The 21897-nt window shown below is 42.0% G+C and overlaps 3 protein-coding genes across 5 annotated transcripts in view; 1 reads left to right on the top strand and 2 right to left on the bottom strand.

The window, feature by feature from the left end:
* Positions 1–8821: 8821 nt before the first annotated feature.
* Positions 8822–10432, top strand: LOC147316281 (uncharacterized). Its single transcript, XM_086259658.1, has 4 exons — positions 8822–9160; positions 9294–9348; positions 9481–9518; positions 9605–10432. The coding sequence occupies exons 1-4, from the start codon at positions 9153–9155 to the stop codon at positions 10047–10049; spliced, it is 546 nt and encodes a 181-aa protein (XP_086115784.1). The 5' UTR covers positions 8822–9152; the 3' UTR covers positions 10050–10432.
* fuom (fucose mutarotase) lies at positions 9989–12139 on the bottom strand. 3 transcript variants are annotated; one of them, XM_086259659.1, is made up of 6 exons: positions 11766–12139; positions 11497–11565; positions 11336–11406; positions 11135–11233; positions 10963–11036; positions 9989–10524 (listed from the first exon to the last, which is right to left on the bottom strand). In XM_086259659.1, exons 1-6 carry the CDS (start codon positions 11848–11850, stop codon positions 10458–10460), a joined length of 465 nt encoding a protein of 154 aa, XP_086115785.1. In that variant the 5' UTR covers positions 11851–12139; the 3' UTR covers positions 9989–10457. The 3 variants fall into 3 exon arrangements, with proteins under 3 accessions (XP_086115785.1, XP_086115788.1, XP_086115787.1); XM_086259662.1 differs by lacking the exon at positions 11497–11565 and having other exon boundaries at positions 11336–11440; XM_086259661.1 differs by lacking the exon at positions 11497–11565.
* Positions 12140–15154: 3015 nt separating this feature from the next.
* Positions 15155–21897, bottom strand: part of echs1 (enoyl CoA hydratase, short chain, 1, mitochondrial) — a 7285-nt gene continuing 542 nt past the window's right edge. Inside the window, exons 2-8 of the mRNA XM_086259655.1 lie at positions 17471–17668; positions 17242–17369; positions 16836–16935; positions 16263–16367; positions 15878–15997; positions 15719–15786; positions 15155–15615 (exon numbers count right to left, since the gene is read on the bottom strand). Coding sequence (XP_086115781.1) covers positions 15550–15615; positions 15719–15786; positions 15878–15997; positions 16263–16367; positions 16836–16935; positions 17242–17369; positions 17471–17668 — 785 coding nt within the window. The 3' untranslated portion in view covers positions 15155–15549. The remainder of the gene's footprint in view (positions 15616–15718; positions 15787–15877; positions 15998–16262; positions 16368–16835; positions 16936–17241; positions 17370–17470; positions 17669–21897) is intronic.

The following is a 21897-nucleotide window of genomic DNA, read 5'->3' as shown; positions in this document are numbered from 1 at the left end:
GAAAAAACATAAAAGTCGAAAGCATACAAAGTTTCATCCACTGACATAACTGCTCAGAGCGGGCACATGTTTCTTTAATAAGGATGAAAGCGCGGTGCTCTTGTAACTGGATCTTTCTGTAGCAGAAGGCTTTCCATCAAGGAACAGCAGGATCCTTTCCTTAACCCGGGAGCATCGGCACAGATTAGGTCATGACACGCAACATCAGATACACGCAAATTCAGACCCATGTGACAGACACAGAGAGGATTTCTGGATTAAATATACAGTGGTGAGGGCAGCGTAATAAACATCTGGAACACCTTTAATCTCTGTTAACAACTGTACGCCCTTCACCTCCTGACAACGTTTTCAACAAGGATGTGCTCCCCACTGAGTTCATTCTCTGATGGCTCTGTGATAAATTCTGTGGGGCTGGAGGTCAGAGGTTAAAGGTTAGGGGTATTCCAGCTGGCAGCTAGGGCTGCAGTGGACTCCAGTGAGGAGTCATTCAGCGACTGGAACAGGGGTAGAAGGGGAGGGGGCGAGGCTTTTGTGTTTCATGGTTGATACTCAGCTCTCAAGGCCTTTTAATGTTCTGGCATGAATGATCTCTGCTTTCACATAACAATGCAAGCTGGAAGAGGAGATGTCTTTAAATTGCATTGTGTGGGCCTCTTGATTGCTAAAGCATCTATAATAAGTTTGTTTTATTTTTATTTATGAATACCACGATTGCTCCTGAGGTCACCAGTAGTGGAAAACAACCCTTGAGTGGAATCTGAGCTTGATGTACAACTTTCACTGGCATAAGAAAAATCTCTGTTTGCTTCTAAATGGTAGGAAACACAGGTAGCAACTTTAGACTGTATCTAAATGATGGGCAAAAGTTCCATGAAGATCTGTTTTGAGGCAGTGGCATTTTGGCCTTTGCCAGCTTGATTTGGTTGAGTGGGTGGATTGCTAAATTAACAGCTATTGCAAGCAAGCCTGGTTACCAAGGTAACCGTACACTGAATGCCTGCAGACACATAAATAACAAATACAATATTAGACTCCCCCTCCACCAAAACTGGAAAAGAGACCATTACAGTGGCTGATATTACCATTAACTACAGGCTGTTTGACATTATTATGGTAGACAATTGCATTAAATTGCTCCAAGCAGCACACAGTCGAAGTCGAGGTTGGCAAACTCTAGCAGTCAGTTAGCACCTGTGCTGGCATTCGCACGTGAGTGAAAACACCCCCTAATAATGATCACTTTAGGCCTTAATTAAGTGTAAGGAGCTAAAAATACTGCTCATGAAAGGAGAAAATTTGCTAAAGACACCAAACTCTTACTATTAAAAAAAGGCTAAACAGTTTTATTTTTACAATATTTACAGAATTGAGCATTTTGCTGTAGGTGTCTATGGAGCTGATTTTAGCTCTAGCCTCAACAAAAATCAGAAAAACTGCAGTTTTTATCAATTCTGCTGGCTTCATTTTTCAGTCCAGATGTTACCATTTGTTAGCAAGTAGTGGCTGGACATGGCAGATTATTTATCACATATTTGTTGAGCTAAAAGTAGAATGACTGAGTCAGTGAGTGCTGGACATATCGACTTAAAAGGTGACTATAGCTGTCCTGAAGTCATTACCACATGTTTAAAGTAAATCTAATGCTAGGTAAAGATAACAGCTGTGAACCTGAAACTGAATGTCCTTACTTACGGTTTCTGTTTCCCCCCCCTTTTTTTTCTTTCTTTCGTTAGAAGGTCGGTTTCTTAATTACTGAAATAAGCCAGATGTGCCAAGTGTTGGCATGATGTGTTTTCCAAAACATTAGTTCTCTTTGAGTGGAAAATCTCTTTAATGAGAAGCGCACAAAACACAGTAAATAGCCATTAAACTTAGTTTAACAGCTCCCATATGTTTACTGAGTTTGTGAGGGGTGTGATTGAGGGAAGGAGGAGGAGGGTGTACGTGCGTGGCTGTGTGAGAGAGAAAAACAGAAAGACCACCTGAGATTTCCTTCTCATTATAGTCTATTATTTTCATGGAGGTGACACACATTGTCCCAGCAATGTGATGGTTCTGAGTCAGCACAGGCAGCTGGCACAGCTAAGGACATCTTTCATGCAGATGGTCAGATCAGCTTTTCAGATTACCTGCCCTGGACAAAAAGAGTTTAGCCATTCCTCTGCGTCTCCTCCTGAACAATGAGCTGCCCACTCTTCTGTCATCAGTTACATAACAGATTGTTTTGTTTGTCTTCTGTGGAGCTGTGCAGATTCTGGTGCATCTCCCCTCGTCTACCTCAACTGTCGTCAGTCCTATTGTTGCTGGAAAACAGTTTCAGGCATTACCTGTGGAGCCAGATAGTCAGGTGGATCAGGGCCCCAGACTGACTGGCTCTGGTTACAAAAAAAAAAAATGAAATCCCATCTGATCATGAGGAAATGGTTTATTAAGCACTCACAATGTTAAAGGCAGTGTCAAAGAAATAATGCTTGTGTAACTGTTACACAGATGGGTGGCTAATTCTTCACAACTCCCCCCCACCCCTTTTCCCGTTCACCCAACCCGTCACTACACTTCACATTCGCCTCCCCTCTTCCATGGAGGTCCTTCCCCCAACCCTGTAATTCGTGCAAGAAAAATCCGCCGTGAGATGTCTGATGTGTGTTTAATGAGTGTTGGTGAAGCATCAATTAAGTTAATTGTAGATCATTGAGTTAATTTTAGTTATTTAGAAAACCCCAGCTTTCCTAAATGTTGTGAATGCGGGGGGATATGACGGAAGGCTGCGTGTAAAGACAGAGGGGTGGTTAGCCTCAAATACAGCCCTGCGCTCCGGGACAACCTTTATGGGATTTACTTATAGTAATGACGCTGATGATGAGGTTTTGGTGCTGATGATTGTTTTAGTGTGGGCAGGGAGAGTGACTTTTCTGTTTCCATTTGCTTTCAAACAGCGATACATAATGTGCTGAGGTCTAGTGTGGAGTCTGATGTCTCCAGCTGATTGCCACCTGTTAAATCTTGTGTTCCCTATTTGTTTCTTCAGCAGTGAAGACATCTTGATGAAGATGCCACTTTGAGTCAAGTAGAAACATGACAGCTGCATTCACGAAAGTCTAAGTGGTAATGGGCTGTTATTGGTTTCAGGGCGGAGCCAGGACTAAAAGCTGGAATGATATATTGATCTTTCTAGCTATGCTATGCATCATTCCTGCATGCAGTAGTCTTATATACACACTTATACAAGTCATGCAACAAGTGAGTCAAACATTAAGCTGCATGATGCAATGATCATTTAATTTAAAATGGGAGTTTTGTCAAATATTCATTTTGGTGGTTTCCCTCGTAAATTGCTGCAGGCTGCAACATTTGCAGCATGTTTTCTATCCCAGAATTACGGGAATAAATCATGACTTAATGCTGCGTTTAAACAGTTACAGACAGGCAATTTATTCTTGGCTCGCTTGTAGCATTTTGTGCAAAAACACTGTGTGACTGTGTGTTTCAGTTTATTGGCATCAGCCTTTGCTTACTGACAACTCCCATTCGCTCTGGTCTTCACTGTTGCTTTTACATTTACTTAAATGCTTGTCATTCACATACTCGCACATTAATACATCTCTGAGTGACAGGAAGAGGAAAACAATCATGCGCTTGGCAGAAGAAACCAGCATTTAAACATCTTTTATGCTGGTTTTGCTTCAACATGAAGTTCTTTATTGCACAAATGCAGGTAAAGTACAAGGTTATGTGCAGTTATTATTTTATCAAAATGAAAAATGATGTGGATTTTACAATTTCGATGAGACTTCTTGTCAGGTTTCAGTTAACGGACTCAGGCGCAGACCGGGACTCCTTACAGGATTTACAGATTTTATTTACACAACGACACCAGGTGATGCTATTTACAAAGTGCTGGAGGGAGGGGAGGGGGGTCCAGGGTTCCGGGGTATGTGAGGGAAAAGACGGGAATCTGACGTCCTCCAAAGGCTCTCTCTCTTCACTCCCCACACTGGGGAAACACCATCCACTCACTCGTCCACGGGATGACAGGCAGGCAGGGAAAGGTCCGGGATAGATCTGTACACAGAGATTATAGTTAGAGGCGAACAGACGGAACGAACTCACAGATCCTTATTTACAATCTACTGAGCGACTGACGCTGATAACTCAACGATCCAGCGACGAGTGACACAGTGCTGCTGTCTTAAATCGGCCTTGTGATTATCCCGATCGGCAGCAGGTGCGTGGGCCAGGGGCGGGAGCCCATAATGAGCATCGCCCCGGCAGGAGAGAGAGAGAGAGAGAAAACATGTTGCCTAATACAGAATCAGCTGGTGAGGCACAGGGACCATGACACTTCTGGTTTTACTGAATAATAACTGCTTTTCTTTGAGCATGGAGAGAAAGAAAGTGGTTACAGAATGAAATGCAGGGGAGCAACCCTGAGAGTTCACTATCAGAGAATACCAATAAAAATTCATTTTGATAGGGTCAAAATATTCCACACTGGATATCTTATTATGCATCAGCATGAAAAGCACATGGAATTAGTTAGTCTGTAAAAAAAATTAGCCTCAGTTGCTGCTGATAGTTTGTTGTTTTACAAAGGTAGTTGGGTTTTTTTTTTAGCTACTATTCCTTTTAATTGCATAATTCTTTTTGCATGTTTTAAAATAAATGACTTAGAAATATATGCATATAATTCAAAGCTCACACATTTTTGCCACACAGATTTACATTAAGTGTTGCTCTGAAAAACAACCTCCCTTAACTTTTCAGCTAATCCCACTGATTGTAAACTTCAGTTCAAAACACAGATTAAAAGCACTGCAGCACCTAGATGGGTTGAGTGATGCACCACTTACTCATACAAAGGATCAGATTATTTTTAAACCTGCGGGACTGTTAGAAGTTCAGAGAGCACTGTCCTGTGGTCGGTCCATTGCTGGTTGCCTCTGGGTTTCATGTAGAGATGTTTGATGTGTATGTGCAGGGAAAAAGGGGCAGATGGATAAGAGCTGCATCGCACTATATTCATCAGAGCTCACCTTCAAGACTCCTTTGGATGTCTTAAGGTGTGGTTTCTATGAGATCACATGTGCAGGCCTTAATGTCTGATCATAAACATGCCCAAACATGCCCATAAAAAGCCCAAAACTATACATGAGTAATGTCCGCTATTTACAAATGGTCGATATATTCTGAAAATCACAATCTCTTTCATGTTTATCTTTGCAAAGACCAGATCTTATCTAAAGGAATAGTAAATTCTTATTAGCACCATGGTCCAGATGAATACAGCTAGGTTATCATAGCATGCATACTTAAAGTTGTTCTAAGTAAAACAGTTTGTGTATTAACAAGGAAAAACCAAGTAGGTGGTTTTACTCTCTCTTTAGTCTTCATGCTAAGTTAGACCATCTCCTAGTAGCTTCACATTTACTATCCAAAAATGATATATCTTTATCTGCTGTACTGTCCAAAGATCTGTCATCATTATTTATTTTTGTTTAGCTTGGACCATGAAAAATGCTATTTACTCTAACATGCATATGTAGACACTAAAGCTGGCACGCCAGAATGTCATACTAAGGAGGGTTCTTTACAAATCTATCCAGCTTGAAAGTGAATATTTGGTACCACCACATTTATTCCTAAAAACAGCCTGAACGTTCTACGACAGGTCTTTTGGCCTTTTGGCCGTTTGTTAACATGGATGGTTCTTCAGGCTTAGTGAAGGACATTCAGATGTTAATGTCCAGGCTCTGGGGGGGGGGGGGGAATCCATGACTGTGTGTTCCACTGTGCACTTTTCTATTCAGGTATACTTTTACTCCATTGGCAGTTTGTTTGGGATCATTGTTATGCTGAAAAACAAAGCAGTTGCCAATCAGATTCTTTCCACATGATATTGCATGGTAGATCAAAATCTGATGGCCCTTTTCTGTGTTCATAATTCAATCAATTTTGGAAACATCCCCAACACCACTGGCTGAGATGCAGCCCCAAAACATGACAGAGCCTGCACCATGCTTTTATCTGCCGTAGACATTTTTTTTGTAGGCCTGCCACGTCTCCTTTTGTCTTCTTCTTGATATGTTTCCTTAATTTTTTCAGAACACCTTTTCCACCATGCTGTGATAGGACAGATTTTGGTTAATATCTCTTTGGAAATCAACTTGTTGGTGCAAACATAATGTGGCTTTGTTTTTTGTCAAAAGACAACAGTAGGAAAAGAGTGCCTTCTTAATGACTTACCTTCACTTTAGTAGATTTCTCTTTAACACAACAGCATAATGTTTTTCAGCATACGGTTAGAGCAGTCATTTCTTCCTGTTTAGTTTATTTTAGGAGGTTTTAAACTATTTTTAAAGGCAGATTTACAATAAGTGCCTCCAAAGATGTCTGGTATTTGCTTGCTTAAGGCGTGTTTTAGTAAAGAAGCAGACCACTCAGCGGGGGCGAGTCAAGCCAGACTGTCTCGTAATATTGGACACATGAATCTGATCGAGACTGCCGACATGCTGGAGCCGTCCCCTAAACCGAACAGGAAGTTTGTGTTGTATCTTACAGCTCCTGTACATTACACTGAATCCTGTTGGCATGAGAAAATATTAACTTGGGTTAACTTAATGGGTCCCCTGCTGCCATGATGAACAGTGAAAGACATTTAGCGAAGAGACACGACAGCAGTTTGACGGAGGCACTGCCAGAAATGCTAAAACACTGAGCTGAAATGAACTTATATTCCTCAGGGGTAAGCTGATTGAGGAAAATTATGGTTGTATGCTTCAACTTACAGATGTTTAACATAAATCCCAGAGTTTGCATATCAGAAAGCAGCAATTCAGAATTGAGTTGTAATGTAAACAACTCAGTCTGTGCATCAAACATGAATGAATGAATGTTTTATTCCGACGCAGTTTTGCAGTATGATAAGATGTTGGCATGAAGAGCTGACAAACTCGTAGATGATTCAGTATCTGTGGTGCCTGGCACTAAGATCACAGACCTATCATCTGCCTCCAATCTGTCCACATGGATGTGCATGTGAAGGGTGATTAGTCTGTTTAAATGATTAAAGCTGTACACAATAGGACTCCGTCTGAATCTGGGTAAGTTCTCATGAAAGTAAGCCTGGTATGGGAAGTGTGTGCATTTTTTTTGCTTTGTGGCACTGTAACATTATACATATGTCAAACTTGATTTTACATATGTGTAATGTAAAATCCACACTCAGGATTTAAAGTAGGACCAGTATTTGGATTGTGGGTCCTGCAGTGATATACACGTATTCAAAAAGGCTCTTGTGTATTATTGTATCTTATAGCCTATAAGTAAGTAAGTGTAGATTTTTAGGGGATGCAGGAAACACGTCCCCTCAGTTTATTCAAAATTCATGCATGATCTTAGCAGCTGTACATCATCTACAGATGTTTTGCACCCAGGCAGATAACAATAGAGGAATTCTAAGGAAAAAGGAAGATGAGGTCTCTTATCTTAAGATTTTTCTCAAAAGATGGAAGCTGAGCTCAAGCCACTGTGTTTTTTGAGCTTACAAACTAATCTTAGGATTAGGTTGCCTGTCCTTCTTATTTACAGTCAGCCTAAGTGACGTAGCTGAAATCTTAAATTCATAATCCCTAATAGAAGGGGAATGTTTATAGCACGCAGAATGTTTTCAATATGAGAACAAATCTGAGCTAATTAAGTTCAACCGATGAATGAAAATACAATAATTTATCTGCACATTTATAGATGCATTATTGGCGTGATATCAGACCAGAAAATCAACTCATCGCACTTTGACTCTCATGCCTGTAAGTTGAACACAAAAAAGGACAGACAAGTAAATCAGGTCTATATGTGTGTAAGAATAATTATTTGAAAGACATGCAGAATGCTCAAGAGTCTCGTTGTACCCTAATTACTGTATACTTACCAATGTAATATATGAGATGAACACAAAACAGGGCTTAGCATGAGGTGGATGTCATTGTTTTACAGGAATAAACCAAAATATTGGACAAACTCAAATAGAACCTGATCTCCTTACAGCAAATGTCAGGAAAGGGATCACATCATTGCAAAGATTATCAGATTTTATGGCAGTGCATGCCACTGTGGAGACATTTCAATCAAAACTACATGTCAACCTGGTGGTGGTGCTAGTCATTAGGCTTCATCAGCAGAGGATCATAAATATCTTCACAGCACTTCATGACAGTTCTCAGAATAGTTGAGATATTTCAGTGAACAATTCCTGATGTTACACAGTTGTGATACACAGCAGGGCATTAAACCCAATGAGAGAGAAACGGTGAAAATATGTAATAAAAAGATTATTAAAACAGAGAGCAGGAAAACCAAACTCTGTGGAAAATGCAGTGTGCAACTGTGTGAGTGTATTGAGTTAAAACTACCAGTGGTAAAATGTGCTTGCAGTTCACGGAGAATGATTTTATAGATGAATATGTGTGTGATTTGTTACCGTCTTTCTGCACACAATGACAGCAGATGAGCTCCGAACTCATCACCAGTGAAGATATGATGTTCAGATAGAAAACTGCAGTTTAATACAATGCTGCAAATGTAACCAAGCACAGAAAGAAAGGATAATCCACTGGTGCTTGCTGCTAACTAGCTGACATATATACAGCCATGTATACAATAGTTACTGAGGTTAGATACCGTCATCGTATAGAGCTTGGAGAAACTACTGCTGCATGATAATAAAGTTTATCTCTTACTCTCAGTAATAAAGACAAGGAACTTTACAGCCTTGATAAGGGAGATAATTGCATCAAATGTAATTACAATATTGTATATTTATTACATATTTTAGCTGTGTTTGCATAACTGTGATAAATTAAAACAAAGAAAAATATAGGATGATATAAATAAGAAAGACATTTTATATTCGACATGTTCTGCTCAGTTACGTGGAGTGTACTTTGACACTTTGACAGAAAGAGGAATTTTAATGGCACCAACACAAAACACAGGCGAGATTAGAAATGATAAGTTACTTACAGCCTGCACTTGGAGGATACAAAGGTCGGGACAGCAGGTTTATAGATAGATCTTTGGTCCTTCGTTTCAGTAGCAGGTGATCAAAAGGCAGTCTTGTTCCAAACACTGAGCTGCCAGCACGAAGACGCACCATGTTCAGGTGAGAAATCTCTTCAAAGATTTAGCTGGTTTTTAATGCTTATAGATTAGATGAGTTGTTTTTGTAAGTTGACAGGGATCTGTGTTTATGAAGTAGAACTCTAGCAATTAACCTAAATTGGTTCCCCTGGTAGGATTTCTCTAATCGTCTGTGTTTCGCTGATACTTGGCATCACAGCAAAGCCTTGGGTATGTATATATTACTTCCAGTCTTATATTACATTGAAATAAATCAGCTTTACTGTTACTTTTAAACATGTTTTTATGGTTAATAGTATTTATTTGAATCGTAATCCTGTATTATTTGTGCTCTTCTCTCAGAATAAACTTTCAGATGAAGTCTTCCAGAAAGCTGTCATGTGAGTTGAAGTTTCTTAAACTAAAAGAAAGGTTCTCATGTTTGCTTAGGCTGATAAAAACAAATGGTGTGTGATACTCATTTCAGGTCTATAGATGAGAGAGGTAGGCCAGCCTGGGCAGTGGCAGTTGAGCCTCCTGAGGATATGGATAGGACCCACTATGATATTGACCCCAACATGAAGATCTGGAAGAGTATGAGAGGCAGCGGACAGGAGAAAAAATATCTGAAGGCTGAGGAAGACCTGGATGAGCTGTACCATCCCTCAACGGGTAATCTCCTCCGAGGTCGAAACCAAAACTTGGATGTCCCCCCTGTTGTCCAGGCTGAGCCGGTGATACCTCAGATGGCGGTTAAAATTCAGGCCAGGGTTCACCTTGAGCCTGAGGAGGACATGGATGCTGTGTACCACAAAGAACCAGTCAGGCCGGTCTTTCACCAGGACAACATCAGAGCTGCCTATCCTGTCAATTTTCCACCTCAGAAGCACACTGAGCCAGAGGAAGATTTGGATATGATCTACCATCGCTGATCTTCCAACAACTCAGCTCTTTATCATTTAAGTTCATGTAGCTGCAACTGAGTAAAAAGAAAAAAAATCAAGAGCTTCATTTGATTCAATTACACTGCCTTAAAGCTTCACTAAGCAAGAACACCTAAATCTGTGTCGCTCATATGCATCTTGATGATAAAGATACTGTAAACACTCCCATCAGAGACTGTGTTTCATTTATTTATTGATATAAACATAATGCAGAAATCAGTTATAAAAATATAGATTGTATTTACAGCAGTGATTACAGATTTGAAAAAAATGCATATGAATTCACAAAATATGATGATTTTGACTGTAAAGAATTCAATTAGTGCCTAATATCACAGAACAACAGAAAAATAAAAACTGAAATCATCAAATGTGTTCAAAATGTGTGTGTGCGTGTCACTGTAGCTGCTCAGCAGGGATGACCCCCTTCTTCAGTATCAGGTTACCATACAGAGCTGTCTCCCTGAGGAAAATCATAAAGACACAATGTAAAAAAAGAAAGAAAGAAAAAGAAAAATGCCTTTTGTGTTGATTTTAAACTTTAGCGTGCAGACCATAATCTCCATAATTAAACTAGCTCCAGGCCTCTGCAATGATATCCAGATTTGTTCATGACAATGAAGCGATTAAAATCAATGCAACAGTCTGATTATTGAGATGAGACACTTCTTGATTCATGATGCTGTAGGTTTGCTAATTTATGAAAAAAACAAAAAGAAAAACAACAACAACTGACAGATAAATCATGAGAATGATTTCTAGCACGGAACATCTTTTTCTTTCTTTTTTACAAACGGAACCATTTCTACACTTGATTTTGAAACACAGAAGTGCAATTTTAGCAATGCAACTCAATCTAGCTGAACCTAGACTCAAATGAAGGCAGAGAAAATACACCAACCCTGTTGCCACAACAGCGTAGGCCTTCTTGGCTCGTTCATAGAAAGCAAACCTTTCCACCTTCTCAAGAGAAACCTGTATATAAACAGAAATCAGCACACAGAGAGTCACAAATCAAATGAACACACACTCATTTTGTTTCACTTAATAACAGGGTGAAGGGGTTGTCTTACCTGAGAGCCTGCCTGGCTCAAGAGCTGTTCGTAGGTGTCCCACACAGGCACAGCTAAACCTCTCTGCTTGTCACTATCTACTAGATCCATAACTGCAGCCTGTGAAAGCATGCAGCACAGATTTTACATTATATGAACTAAATATTAAACAGTCAGGCACAAAAACAACAGAATGTCTATGCAGATGCTTTAGCTCAGTACCGGAGAGGGGACATAGGTGTCCAGGGGCAAAAGCTTCAAAACAGCCTCCATAAGCCGTGGGATCCCCAACCCTGCATTAAGGTTAGACACAGTCTGAAAGCTAAACTTGAAGGACACACACACACACACATTTTTTTTTATAGGCAGGTGTATTTACATACCATCAGCCCTTATCTCCTTTGGGCCACATGCACAAATAGAAGATGCTGGGAAATTAGCATCAGCAAGCACTGAAAATAATTAAACGAGTGAGTGACTTCATGAAGAGTGAGTAAAATCTCTGTAACTGTGCCGTGTAGCTACAGGTTAATGATCCTTTTTACGTGGTGTTGACATAAACTCAGATTAGCACAGCAGTGTGCAGCATGCCTACAAGCAGGGTATACAGGTCACTGCTGTTAGCAGCTCTGTATGCGTGTAATTATCATACCCAGTTCATCCCCGTGGCCCATTTTAGCGAGAGCATACAGAAGTTCAGGTGATAAAACAGAGGGGATTCCTCTTAGCACGACCATTCCTGCAGCCTCAAAACACGGAGAATCGGAGACGGCTCAAGCGACGCGAGAGTAGTGCCTGTAGCCAACTTCCGTCTTCGTTTGTGACATGCTAGAAACATAAAATTACCAATTTAGGAAGAAAAAAAACTTTAAAGTTGTAAATGTTAACTGTTATGGCGGAAGATTCAGTCGTCAAGCTAAGATTCAAACTCTTATTATTTTTCGTTGTTGGTTTGTCGGATAAAGGGTTTAGTAGCTTTAGCAACAACTATCTTGACAGTCTTCCTTAGATGAACGTAAACGGATCACGTGCTAAAACTGATGAATCTGATTGGTTAGCTCACTTTTCTTAAACTTTAAATACAGTCTCAAAAATCCGAAAGCCCAGTTTTTGGAACAAATAAATAATAGCATAAAATACTAATGTGGCTTAAACGAATACTAAATAAGCTTATAAATAGTTTGTGTTTTCTTTTTGCTTCAGTTAGTAAAAGTTATCTAACCACACTGTGCTTACGTGAATCTATAAAGCAGGGTCGCGTTGTTCGCCTGTAGTCTGGTGTAATTAATCTTAGGTCCGTGTTGTTTCTGACACCCTTGGGTGGGCATAATTCAAAGCAGACACCGGTGAACGTGTTATTCCGACCCGATCTGTGACGCCAAGAATGTGAGATAATGAAAATATTTGTACGATGAAAACCACACTCCACCCGGCTTGTTTCATCTGGGCCAGAATGCTCTCAGCTGGATGACAAGAAAAAAAAGATGCTGAGGAATCCTTTCCATGACCGCAGAGCCAGCCCGGTGCTGATCTGCATATAAAAAGGCTTTTTAAAAAGTAAAGTCACAGTTGCAGGCTTGTGGGCTTTTACACTGAATTTGCAGATGCTGGTAATAATGCACCAAAGAAATACTGGCGCTTTATTGCTCGCATTTAATTTGCAAACAAATATCCACGATCTGCATTTATCTTATATCCGAGTAAAGGACTATATAAATCCGTATGTTTTGCTTTCGTTAACTAGCTATAACCTTACTTTTTAAGTTTGTATGTAACTTCTCATGAGAAAATATTGCTTTGCTTACTAAATGCAGCTGCCTGAATTTAAATGCATGCAAACGGATTATAACGCGGACATAAAAGCGGAGATATCCGGGCATGACTGGCACTGCTGCACTGCTGTTTAAGAAGATAAGAGTTTTTGGGGGGCTGCTGAGCTGGAGAAAAGGCCCTTGCGGGAGTCAGGCCTGTCTGCCAGACTTGAGAGCCCCTTCACCCTCCCCGGACCCACGCTGCTCTCTCTTTATTCCGGCTTCTTTAAATGAGTTTATCACGCTACGAGGGTCCACGCTGCCAAAATGTAACGTTTTGCTTCCTTTGTCAGCGAAGAGCCTCAATTGAGTCTACATTTATTATTTTGACCTTTTGGTAGCCTCAAAGAGAGGTTTCTTTTCGGGCCCTCTCTGCGGACTTTTGTGCTTCCCCGCGGAGAGAAGAGACCAGTTTTTTTTCACCCCCCTCTCCTTTTTAAAGGTTTGTTTCAAGGGGCTGACAAGAAAGCAAGCTCCAGGGGAATATTGAATAAAAAAAATCAATTAGGACACGGACTTGTGGAGATATGGGGCACCGCCGTGTGAAGATCAGAGAGAAAGAAGGTGCCTCCTGATGACTGGAGCGGCAAAAGAAAGTGCGCACTAACCAAATTTGTTCTGGTGTTTTCTTTGAAGTGAAAATTGTGGGTTTATGTGGCCCCGAAGATCCTCACTCAATATGTGATGGGGAACTCTTAACTTAACTCTTAACTTATCTATAGTTTTTTTTATAGTTGTTTTTTAACTTTAACTTGCGTGCTTGCTGCTGAGATTTTTAGTGCTTATCAGTAATTTACAGAGGTGGCAAGAGCATCCAAATATCAATAATATCGATACCAACGCTAGTATTGGACTCATACTGTATGATCGATACATTTTTCCTTATCATCTAAGTTCTGTATATAAGTGTGTTAATTTTTTATTTCCTTTGATGGAAATGAAGAAAAAACATGCTCTATGAAAAAATGTCTGAACTTTATTGTGCTGACTCTCCCATCTGTTTTATTTATAACCTGTAGCACATTTAAAGTTCTATAAAAACCCCTAACATTTGGATGTTCTAAAAAAAGTTATAAAATGAAAGGTGTGTTTTGTTGGGTTATTGTTGTGGAAAGTTAAAATCATAGTTTAGTGGTTATTAAAATGTGTCCAAAATTTGGCACACTGATGATGATTCATCTCATGAATCACGACACACACCTTTTCCTTTATAAGCTCCCTTTATAGGTTAAACATATCACCGCGCATCAGAAATACTGGTCGGGTATCTACTTGGTATCAGTCATCAAAAAATTTGGGAGTATGGCACAGAGCTAGTAATTTAAGAAGAAAAAAAGACAGCTGACACTTTATCCAAAGCCCGATGCAAACGGCACAATTTATTTTGAGCAAAGATATAGTGTTATATTTTCCGTCAGGTTGATCTTATCGAATATATAAAACCCAGAGTTGTATTTTAGTGACTTCATAGCTGTGAATTTGACCTTACTTGTCCAGCTCGGTGTGTCTCTGTCCTGTGGGCCGACCAGAGGACTTACTGGCCATGTTGCGTTTCCCTGCACTTGTTTACAGCGCAAGAGGGCCACCTAGCGGTCTGAAGGCCACATTCCCATGATGTGACTCTCCTGTTCCACCACATCCCAATGGTGCTGTAGTGGATTGAGATCTGGTGCCTATGGAAGTGATTTGACTACAGTAAATTCAAGGTTACTTTCAAGAAACCAGTTTGATAGGATCTGAGTGTTATCCTACTGGAAGCAGCCATCAGAAGACCAGTATACTGTGGTCCTAAAAGGGATGGAAATGGGGAGTGGTGTCCTGCTACTGCGGCCAATCTTCTTCAAGGTTTGATATGAACGCTCAAATTTGTAACATAAAAACTGCTGCTTAGTTCTTGTAACCTCCTTTAGAGAAAAAAAATCATCTCTGAGAAATGCAAAGTTTCCAATATAGGTGCGCTGCTCAGTTTGAGCTTCAGCAGGTCCTCTCTTGCCTGAAGGCACTGGGTTGCTGTCACGTGACTGGTTGATGAGATATTTTTAACCTGCGTACCTAACAAAGCAGCTGGTAAGCATGTGCTTTGTTAGCATGTTACAAATCAGCCCCTGCTTGCCAATAACCAAACACAATGTATATGAAATTGGAAAAATATAATATGTAAAATATGAAAAATGTTTAATGGAATAAACTAATATGTTTACAAGTGAATAATCAATAAAGTCTTCCCATGTCTTCTTGCCACTCCCAGGGTTTATTTGTAAAATGTACAGAATAACTTGCCTACAAAATAGAAATGTTTGACAAATGAAAAGGCAAAGTCAGTACATGTCACATGCCCTACACCACCTGCTACACACTGACTATAATCACAGAGATCAAATCATATTCACATTCAACCCCCTTGCACCCCGACTCCATTTGATTTTGATGCTGATCCTCATCAGATGGGGCTTCAGTGAGAGAGACACTCTTGTGCACTCACATGGTGGCAAATCCTAGTCCCAGCAGCTGGAAAATTCCAATAATCCTGGATTTTTGCATCACTCAGCATATTACACACAAGGAAGTGAGCCACTGATATCAGAAACTTTGTGTTCTTGACTGTGATCTTCATCTGCTCCTTTTCTAATTGTCCTGGAAACTGGCCTTTCTCTTCTCCACAAAGGCAGTCATGCCTTCTTTACGGTCATCCTGTAGGGAAGGGAAAAAAACAAAACAAAAGTAGATCATGGATTGATTATTAAAATCTGACTCCACTGTTTTCACTTAATCCCATATTAGTTCTTCTACTCACCGTTGCAAATGTAGCATGGAATAAGCGCTTTTCCAAGCGATTCCCCTCAGCCAGAGTCAGCTCAAAAGCTGCCGTCACACAGAAGATGAGTCAGATAAAACATCCAACATATTCAGCTCAGTCGGTTTTAGAATATTTAGCCTTTTAAAATGTGCATACCTGCGTTAACAGCCTCTTTAGCCATAGCAGACACGAGTTTGGAGTTGGCAGCGATCTTCTCTCCACATTTTACGGCTTCAGACACCAGCTGGTCCACGGGATAAACTTTACTCACCAAACCTAAGGAACACAAAGATACACAGTTGAGAACAATAAATATAAGAAGTCAGTTTATTTGACACACTATTCATGTCACATTTTGTTTAAAAGCAGACTCTGTGCAGTTTAGCTTTGCTGTTATCCAGGTGCAGAACTATTCAGTACCTTCCTGTATGTAAAAGTACCAGAACCACAATCTAAAAATAATCTTTTTAAGAAAAGGTTGTTTATATAAAGCAGAAACTTGTAGAACCTTAAGCGCCTTTGCAGTGCTCTTTGTCATTACCTGATTGCTTTGCCTCTTGAGCACCAATCCTGTCCCCTGTTAGTACCATTTCCATCGCCAGGGATTTGCCCACAGCACGTGTCAGCCTCTGGGTGCCACCCGACCCTACAGGCAGAGAGAAGTTAAGGTGTCAATAAACCCGCCTCAGTGATGTCATCACACAGATACAGTCATTTATACTTGTTAAGGTGCAAAAAGCCACTGCAGTATTCTCCTACGCAATAGGTGTTGCCACTCAGACAATATTGCGTCATACACGCTGATAAGGAAGAGAAGAAGTCAAAACCAGAAGCCTTTGTCGAGTTTCTTCCACAAATTCAAACAATTTTCAATTTTCAAACAATTCCATCATCTTTCTCTATGTGTCAGTATGTCTCTGAGTTTCTGTGCAGGATTCTCATTAAAACGGCACAGCAGGCCAATGCGCCATAAAGATTGTGTCTCGCATGCGACCTACAACTTAAGTGACACGATGAGCAGAAAAGCTTTACAATCGACTGCTCAAAAAGCCAGCCTCTAGTAAAGAGGTGCAGTTTAATAGAAAAGTACAGTAATCCATAAATTAGACTTTACCAGGAATGGTCCCCAGCAGGATTTCTGGTTGGCCAAACTGAGCCTTCTCCCCGGCGTAGATAATGTCACACATCATTGCAAGCTCGCACCCTCCACCGAGCTGAAAGAGCAGAATGCACGTATAAAAACACCAAAGCAGGAGCTGTTTGGATGATACAACTGAACATATTACTTCTGTTGTCCTTAGTTTTAACAATGATGACCCTCTACAGTGTGACATCCACTTTCTGAGCCTCGAAACTGTCCTGCAAAGAGCCCAACCAGGAACGCTCGGATTTTTGAAGAATTAAAAATGGCTACTAACCCAACCTGATCCCCCACTTATCGACAGTAACAAGCCTACATGAAAACCCCAGATGTCAAAACAAGCAAAGAAAAAAAACAAAAAACAAAACTTGAAACCTACAGCAAATCCATTGACAGCTGCTATCACAGGCTTCTTCACCGTGGACACTCTGTTCCAGTGAGCCAGGAAGTTTCCACCGTAACACTCCTGGAATGTTCGATTCTGCATCTCTTTAATGTCTGCTCCAGCTGCAAAAAAGTCCACACCAAACTCAAGTTCACTTAAACAGTTTTACGTGCCTTCAAAAAGGAGGAAATCTGCAAATACAAGGACAGAAAAAAGTCCTCACCAGCAAAGGCCTTTTCGCTGCCAGTGATGACGACAGCGCCGACGTCTCCATCAGCTTCAAACGCATCCAGCGCCTGTCCCACCTCCTTCATCAGCCCGTCGCACAGAGCATTGAGAGCCTTAGGTCGGTTCAGCTGAATGAAACCCACGTTTTTCTTCTCGCCTCGCTTTTCCACCAAAATATGCTCATAGTTACCACCTGCATGAAGACAAAATTCAACATTAACGAAAAAAAAAAACTTCCAATGTAACTTATGCTGTTACGGTCCTCATTTTATTTTTTTATATTTTATTTTGAAAGTATTTTATAATAATACAGCAAAAAAAAAAAAACAAGGCAAGATAAAAGCTTTAATGTCTGATCTGACTACCCTGGACATTTAATTCCTCACTGATAAAACACTGATTATGACCAAGATGGCGCCGCGTATGGATGCCCTGGTGCTTCAGTGCGTTACTTTTGTCTTGTTTTTGTGCATTTCTTCTGTGTCTGGGCACTCCTCTGGATATTCTTACACCAGAGAAGAGCTCCTTAACTGCAGGACTACAACGCCTGTGGATTTATTTCCAATATTTGTCGCATCTGCGGCAGATTTACTGCTGACTCTGATCAGGAAAGTGAGACGTCGAAAGAGAGGTAAGCGAGCCGGCGTACTCGTGCGTTTGAGGAAACGCGGACTGAGAACGGCCCTTCCTGGGATCTTCCTTTCTAATGTACGCTCACTCTGGAATAAGATAGACGAACTGGCCCTGATGAGAAGCATGAACAGAGACTTTGCCTCCTCCTGTGTCTTATGTTTTACGGAGTCGTGGCTCAGTGAGGACATCCCGGACTGCGCGCTCAAGCTGGAGGGCTTTCATCTGCTGCGCGCGGACCGGCAGGCCGCTCTCTCCGGTAAAACCAAAGGTGGAGGTGTCTGCTTCTACATCAACAGTGGCTGGTGCACAGATGTAACAGTGATTGCTCAGCACTGCTCTCCCTCTCTGGAATATCTTTTCATTCACTGCAAACCGTTTTATTCTCCGCGGGAGTTTGCTTCATTCATCCTGGCCGCTGTTTACATCCCGCCAGACGCGGATGCGCAAGCAGCTCAGTGCGCACTCGCAGAGCAGATTCTCCACACGGAGCGGACATACCCGGACTCTCTCATCATTGCTCTTGGGGACTTTAACAAAGCCAATCTGAGCCATGAGCTTCCGAAATACAAGCAGTATATTAAATGCCCGACCAGAGAGGAGAGGACATTGGACCACTGCTACAGCACGATCAGCGGGGCCTATCGCGCGGTGCCGCGCGCTTCACTCGGACTTTCTGATCACGTCATGATCCACCTAATCCCCGCGTACAGACAGAGGCTGAAGCTCTCCAAACCTGTCGTGAGGACAAAAAAACTGTGGAGCAACGAGGCTGTGGAGGAGCTTCGCACGTGTTTAGAGACCACAGACTGGGACACAATGAAGGCTGCTTCTAACAGCTTGGACGAGTTTACGGACACTGTCACCTCCTATATCCACTTCTGTGAGGACAGCATTGTGCCATCACGCACCAGGGTGAGTTATAACAATGACAAACCCTGGTTTACCCCTAAACTCAAAAAGCTGTGGCTGGAAAAGAGTAAGGCGTTCAGAAGCGGAGACAGGGACTGCTACAGAGAGGCCAAGTACAGGTTCACTAAGGAAGTGGACATTGCCAAACATCAGCACTCTGAGAAGATGCAGCAGCAGATCTCAGAGAATGACTCGGCCTCTGTGTGGAAAGGTTTTAGGAATATTACAAACTACAAGCCTAAAACCCCCCACTCCACTGATGACTTGCTCTTAGCCAACACCCTTAACGACTTCTACTGCCGTTTTGACGAGCCATCAGGCAGCCTTCACACCTCCAACGACCCCAACAATAGAGGCACTTTGGACACTCATTCCCCCACCTCTCCCCCCTCCATAGAGCCATCACCACCTTCAAACTGTTCACCTGCAACACCCGCCCCCTCACCCCACACAAAAGAGGATTTCACACCACCTCCCCCGACCACAACTCTTCATATTCATGAAGCAGATGTGAGGAAGCAGTTTAAGAGACTGAATGCTCGAAAAGCTCCCGGCCCAGACGGTGTGTCTCCTGCCACCCTCAGACACTGTGCAAACGAGCTGGCCCCAGTGTTTTCTGGCATTTTCAACTCCTCACTGCAGGCATGTCATGTGCCTGCCTGCTTCAAGTCCTCTACCATAATCCCTGTCCCCAAGAAACCTAGGATCACTGGACTAAATGACTACAGACCCGTGGCTCTGACATCTGTGGTCATGAAGTCATTTGAGCGCCTAGTTCTCTCCCATCTCAAGACCCTCACGGCCCCCCTCCTGGACCCCCTGCAGTTTGCATATAGAGCCAACAGGTCTGTAGACGACGCCATCAACATGGCCCTACACTTCATCCTGCAGCATCTGGACTCCCCAGGAACCTACGCCAGGATCCTGTTTGTGGACTTCAGCTCTGCCTTCAACACCATCCTTCCAGACCATCTCCGAGGCAAGCTTTCCCAGATGAGTGTGCCTGATCCCATCTGCCGGTGGATCACTGACTTCCTGACGGACAGGAAGCAGCACGTGAGGCTGGGGAAGAATGTCTCGGACTCCCGGACCATCAGCACCGGCTCCCCTCAGGGCTGTGTTCTTTCTCCTCTGCTCTTCTCCCTGTACACCAACTGCTGCACCTCCACCCACCAGTCTGTCAAGCTAATCAAGTTCGCAGATGACACCACCGTCATTGGGCTCATCTCTGACGGGGATGAGTCTGCCTACAGGAGGGAGGTTGAACGTCTGGTGTCTTGGTGCAGCCACAACAACCTGGTGCTGAATGCCCAGAAGACAGTGGAGACTATTGTGGACTTCAGGAAGCACACAGCCCCACTCCCCCCCATCATCCTGACTGACACCCCCATCACCTCTGTGGACTCATTCCGCTTCCTGGGTACCACCATCACCCAGGACCTGAAGTGGGAGCCCACCATCACCTCCGTCATCAAGAAAGCCCAGCAGAGGATGTACTTCCTGAGGCAGCTGAAGAAATTCAACCTGCCAACACGGACGATGATGCAATTCTACACTGCAATCATCGAGTCCATCCTCACCTCCTCCATCACCGTGTGGTACGCTGGAGCCACTATCAGGGACAAACAGAGACTGCAGCGTGTTGTGCGCTCTGCTGAGAAGGTGATTGGCTGCAGACTCCCATCTCTGCAGGACCTGTACACCTCCAGGACACTGCGGCGTGCAGCCCGGATCTCAGCTGACCCTTCTCACCCTGGACACAGTCTGTTTGACCTGCTCCCCTCAGGCAGGAGGCTCCGGTCCATTCGCACCAGAACCTCTCGCCACAAGAACAGTTTCTTCCCCTCTGCTGTTGGACACATGAACAATAACCACATGACTGTCCCCGCCATTAACACATGACCCTACGCTGTGTCACTGCATCATTTCATGTCTGGCACTGATCACCACCTGCACTCATGTATATATCTTTCTACGTAGCACTCATAATTCTTATTCTCATGTATATATGTTTGGCACTGATCACCACCTGCACTCATGTATATATCTTTCTACGTAGCACTCATAGCACTCATAATTCTTATTCTCATGTATATATCTCATGTATATCTCATGCACATATCTTTCTCTCTACATAGCACTTTAATTCTTATTGTCTGCACTGAAGCACCGCAGCAATTTCCTAATGTTGTAAACCTCAACATCTGGCAATAAACCCATTCTGATTCTGATTCTGATTCTGATTTCAAAAGTCAAGGTCGATTATTCAAGAAACAGTTAAGGATTAACACCAACAGCCTAGTAGTATGGCTTCAGACAGTGAGCAAAGTTACAGCATTTATTTGTATTAAATGTTCAAATTACTCTGCACCTTTAACCTGGTATTTAGAGCTAGAGTCTCATTAAATTGAGGCTCACGTCTTTCAGGACAGACACAAAGAAGTACCAGAAGATTTTGATCCACCATGCAATACCAAATGGAGAGCATGCGATTGGCAATAATTTAATTTTTCAGCATACCAAGGACATGGATTGGCTTCCCCAGAGCTTAAGCCTCTGTATTATTGAAACAGTGTGGGATTATCTCGACAGGGAACAGAGCAAAAAATGGAACAACATCCAGCTTTGAATGTCCTTCAAAAAGCCTGGAGAACTCTTCCTGAAGACTACTTAAAGAAATGATAGTAAAGATGCCCTGAAGAACAAATGTGATCACACCAAATATTGAATATGCAGTATAAATTGTTTTCTCCTACTTGTATGTTTCAACAGATTGCTCACTGTGTTGTGTAATTCAAAAAATGGCTCTCTTCTTGTGTGAGCCAAACTCCACCAGGTCACATAAACTTCAAACAAAATCATCAGAAAATAAATGTAAAA

This window comes from Aulonocara sp. 'chitande type north' Nkhata Bay, linkage group LG13 (assembly GCF_057382095.1).
Source record: "Aulonocara sp. 'chitande type north' Nkhata Bay isolate Kocher_YH1m ecotype deep benthic linkage group LG13, A_spYH_male_GT1.1, whole genome shotgun sequence".
Classification (NCBI taxonomy): domain Eukaryota; kingdom Metazoa; phylum Chordata; class Actinopteri; order Cichliformes; family Cichlidae; genus Aulonocara; species Aulonocara sp. 'chitande type north' Nkhata Bay.
Note: the sequence above shows the minus strand (reverse complement) of the source record. Positions and strands in the feature narration are given on the sequence as shown.

Excerpts from the sequence above, each read along its gene's own strand:
- fuom (XM_086259659.1), bottom strand. The coding sequence starts at position 11,850 with ATGGTCGTGCTAAGAGGAATCCCCTCTGTTTTATCACCTGAACTTCTG. Across the intron at positions 11,566-11,765 it reads GGGCCACGGGGATGAACTGG|TGCTTGCTGATGCTAATTTC; the intron begins GTATGATAATTA and ends AATTATTTTCAG. Across the intron at positions 10,525-10,962 it reads TACGCTGTTGTGGCAACAGG|GGAGACAGCTCTGTATGGTA; the intron begins GTTGGTGTATTT and ends GATTTTCCTCAG.
- LOC147316281 (XM_086259658.1), top strand. Across the intron at positions 9,349-9,480 it reads GCATCACAGCAAAGCCTTGG|AATAAACTTTCAGATGAAGT; the intron begins GTATGTATATAT and ends CTCTTCTCTCAG. Across the intron at positions 9,519-9,604 it reads GTCTTCCAGAAAGCTGTCAT|GTCTATAGATGAGAGAGGTA; the intron begins GTGAGTTGAAGT and ends TACTCATTTCAG.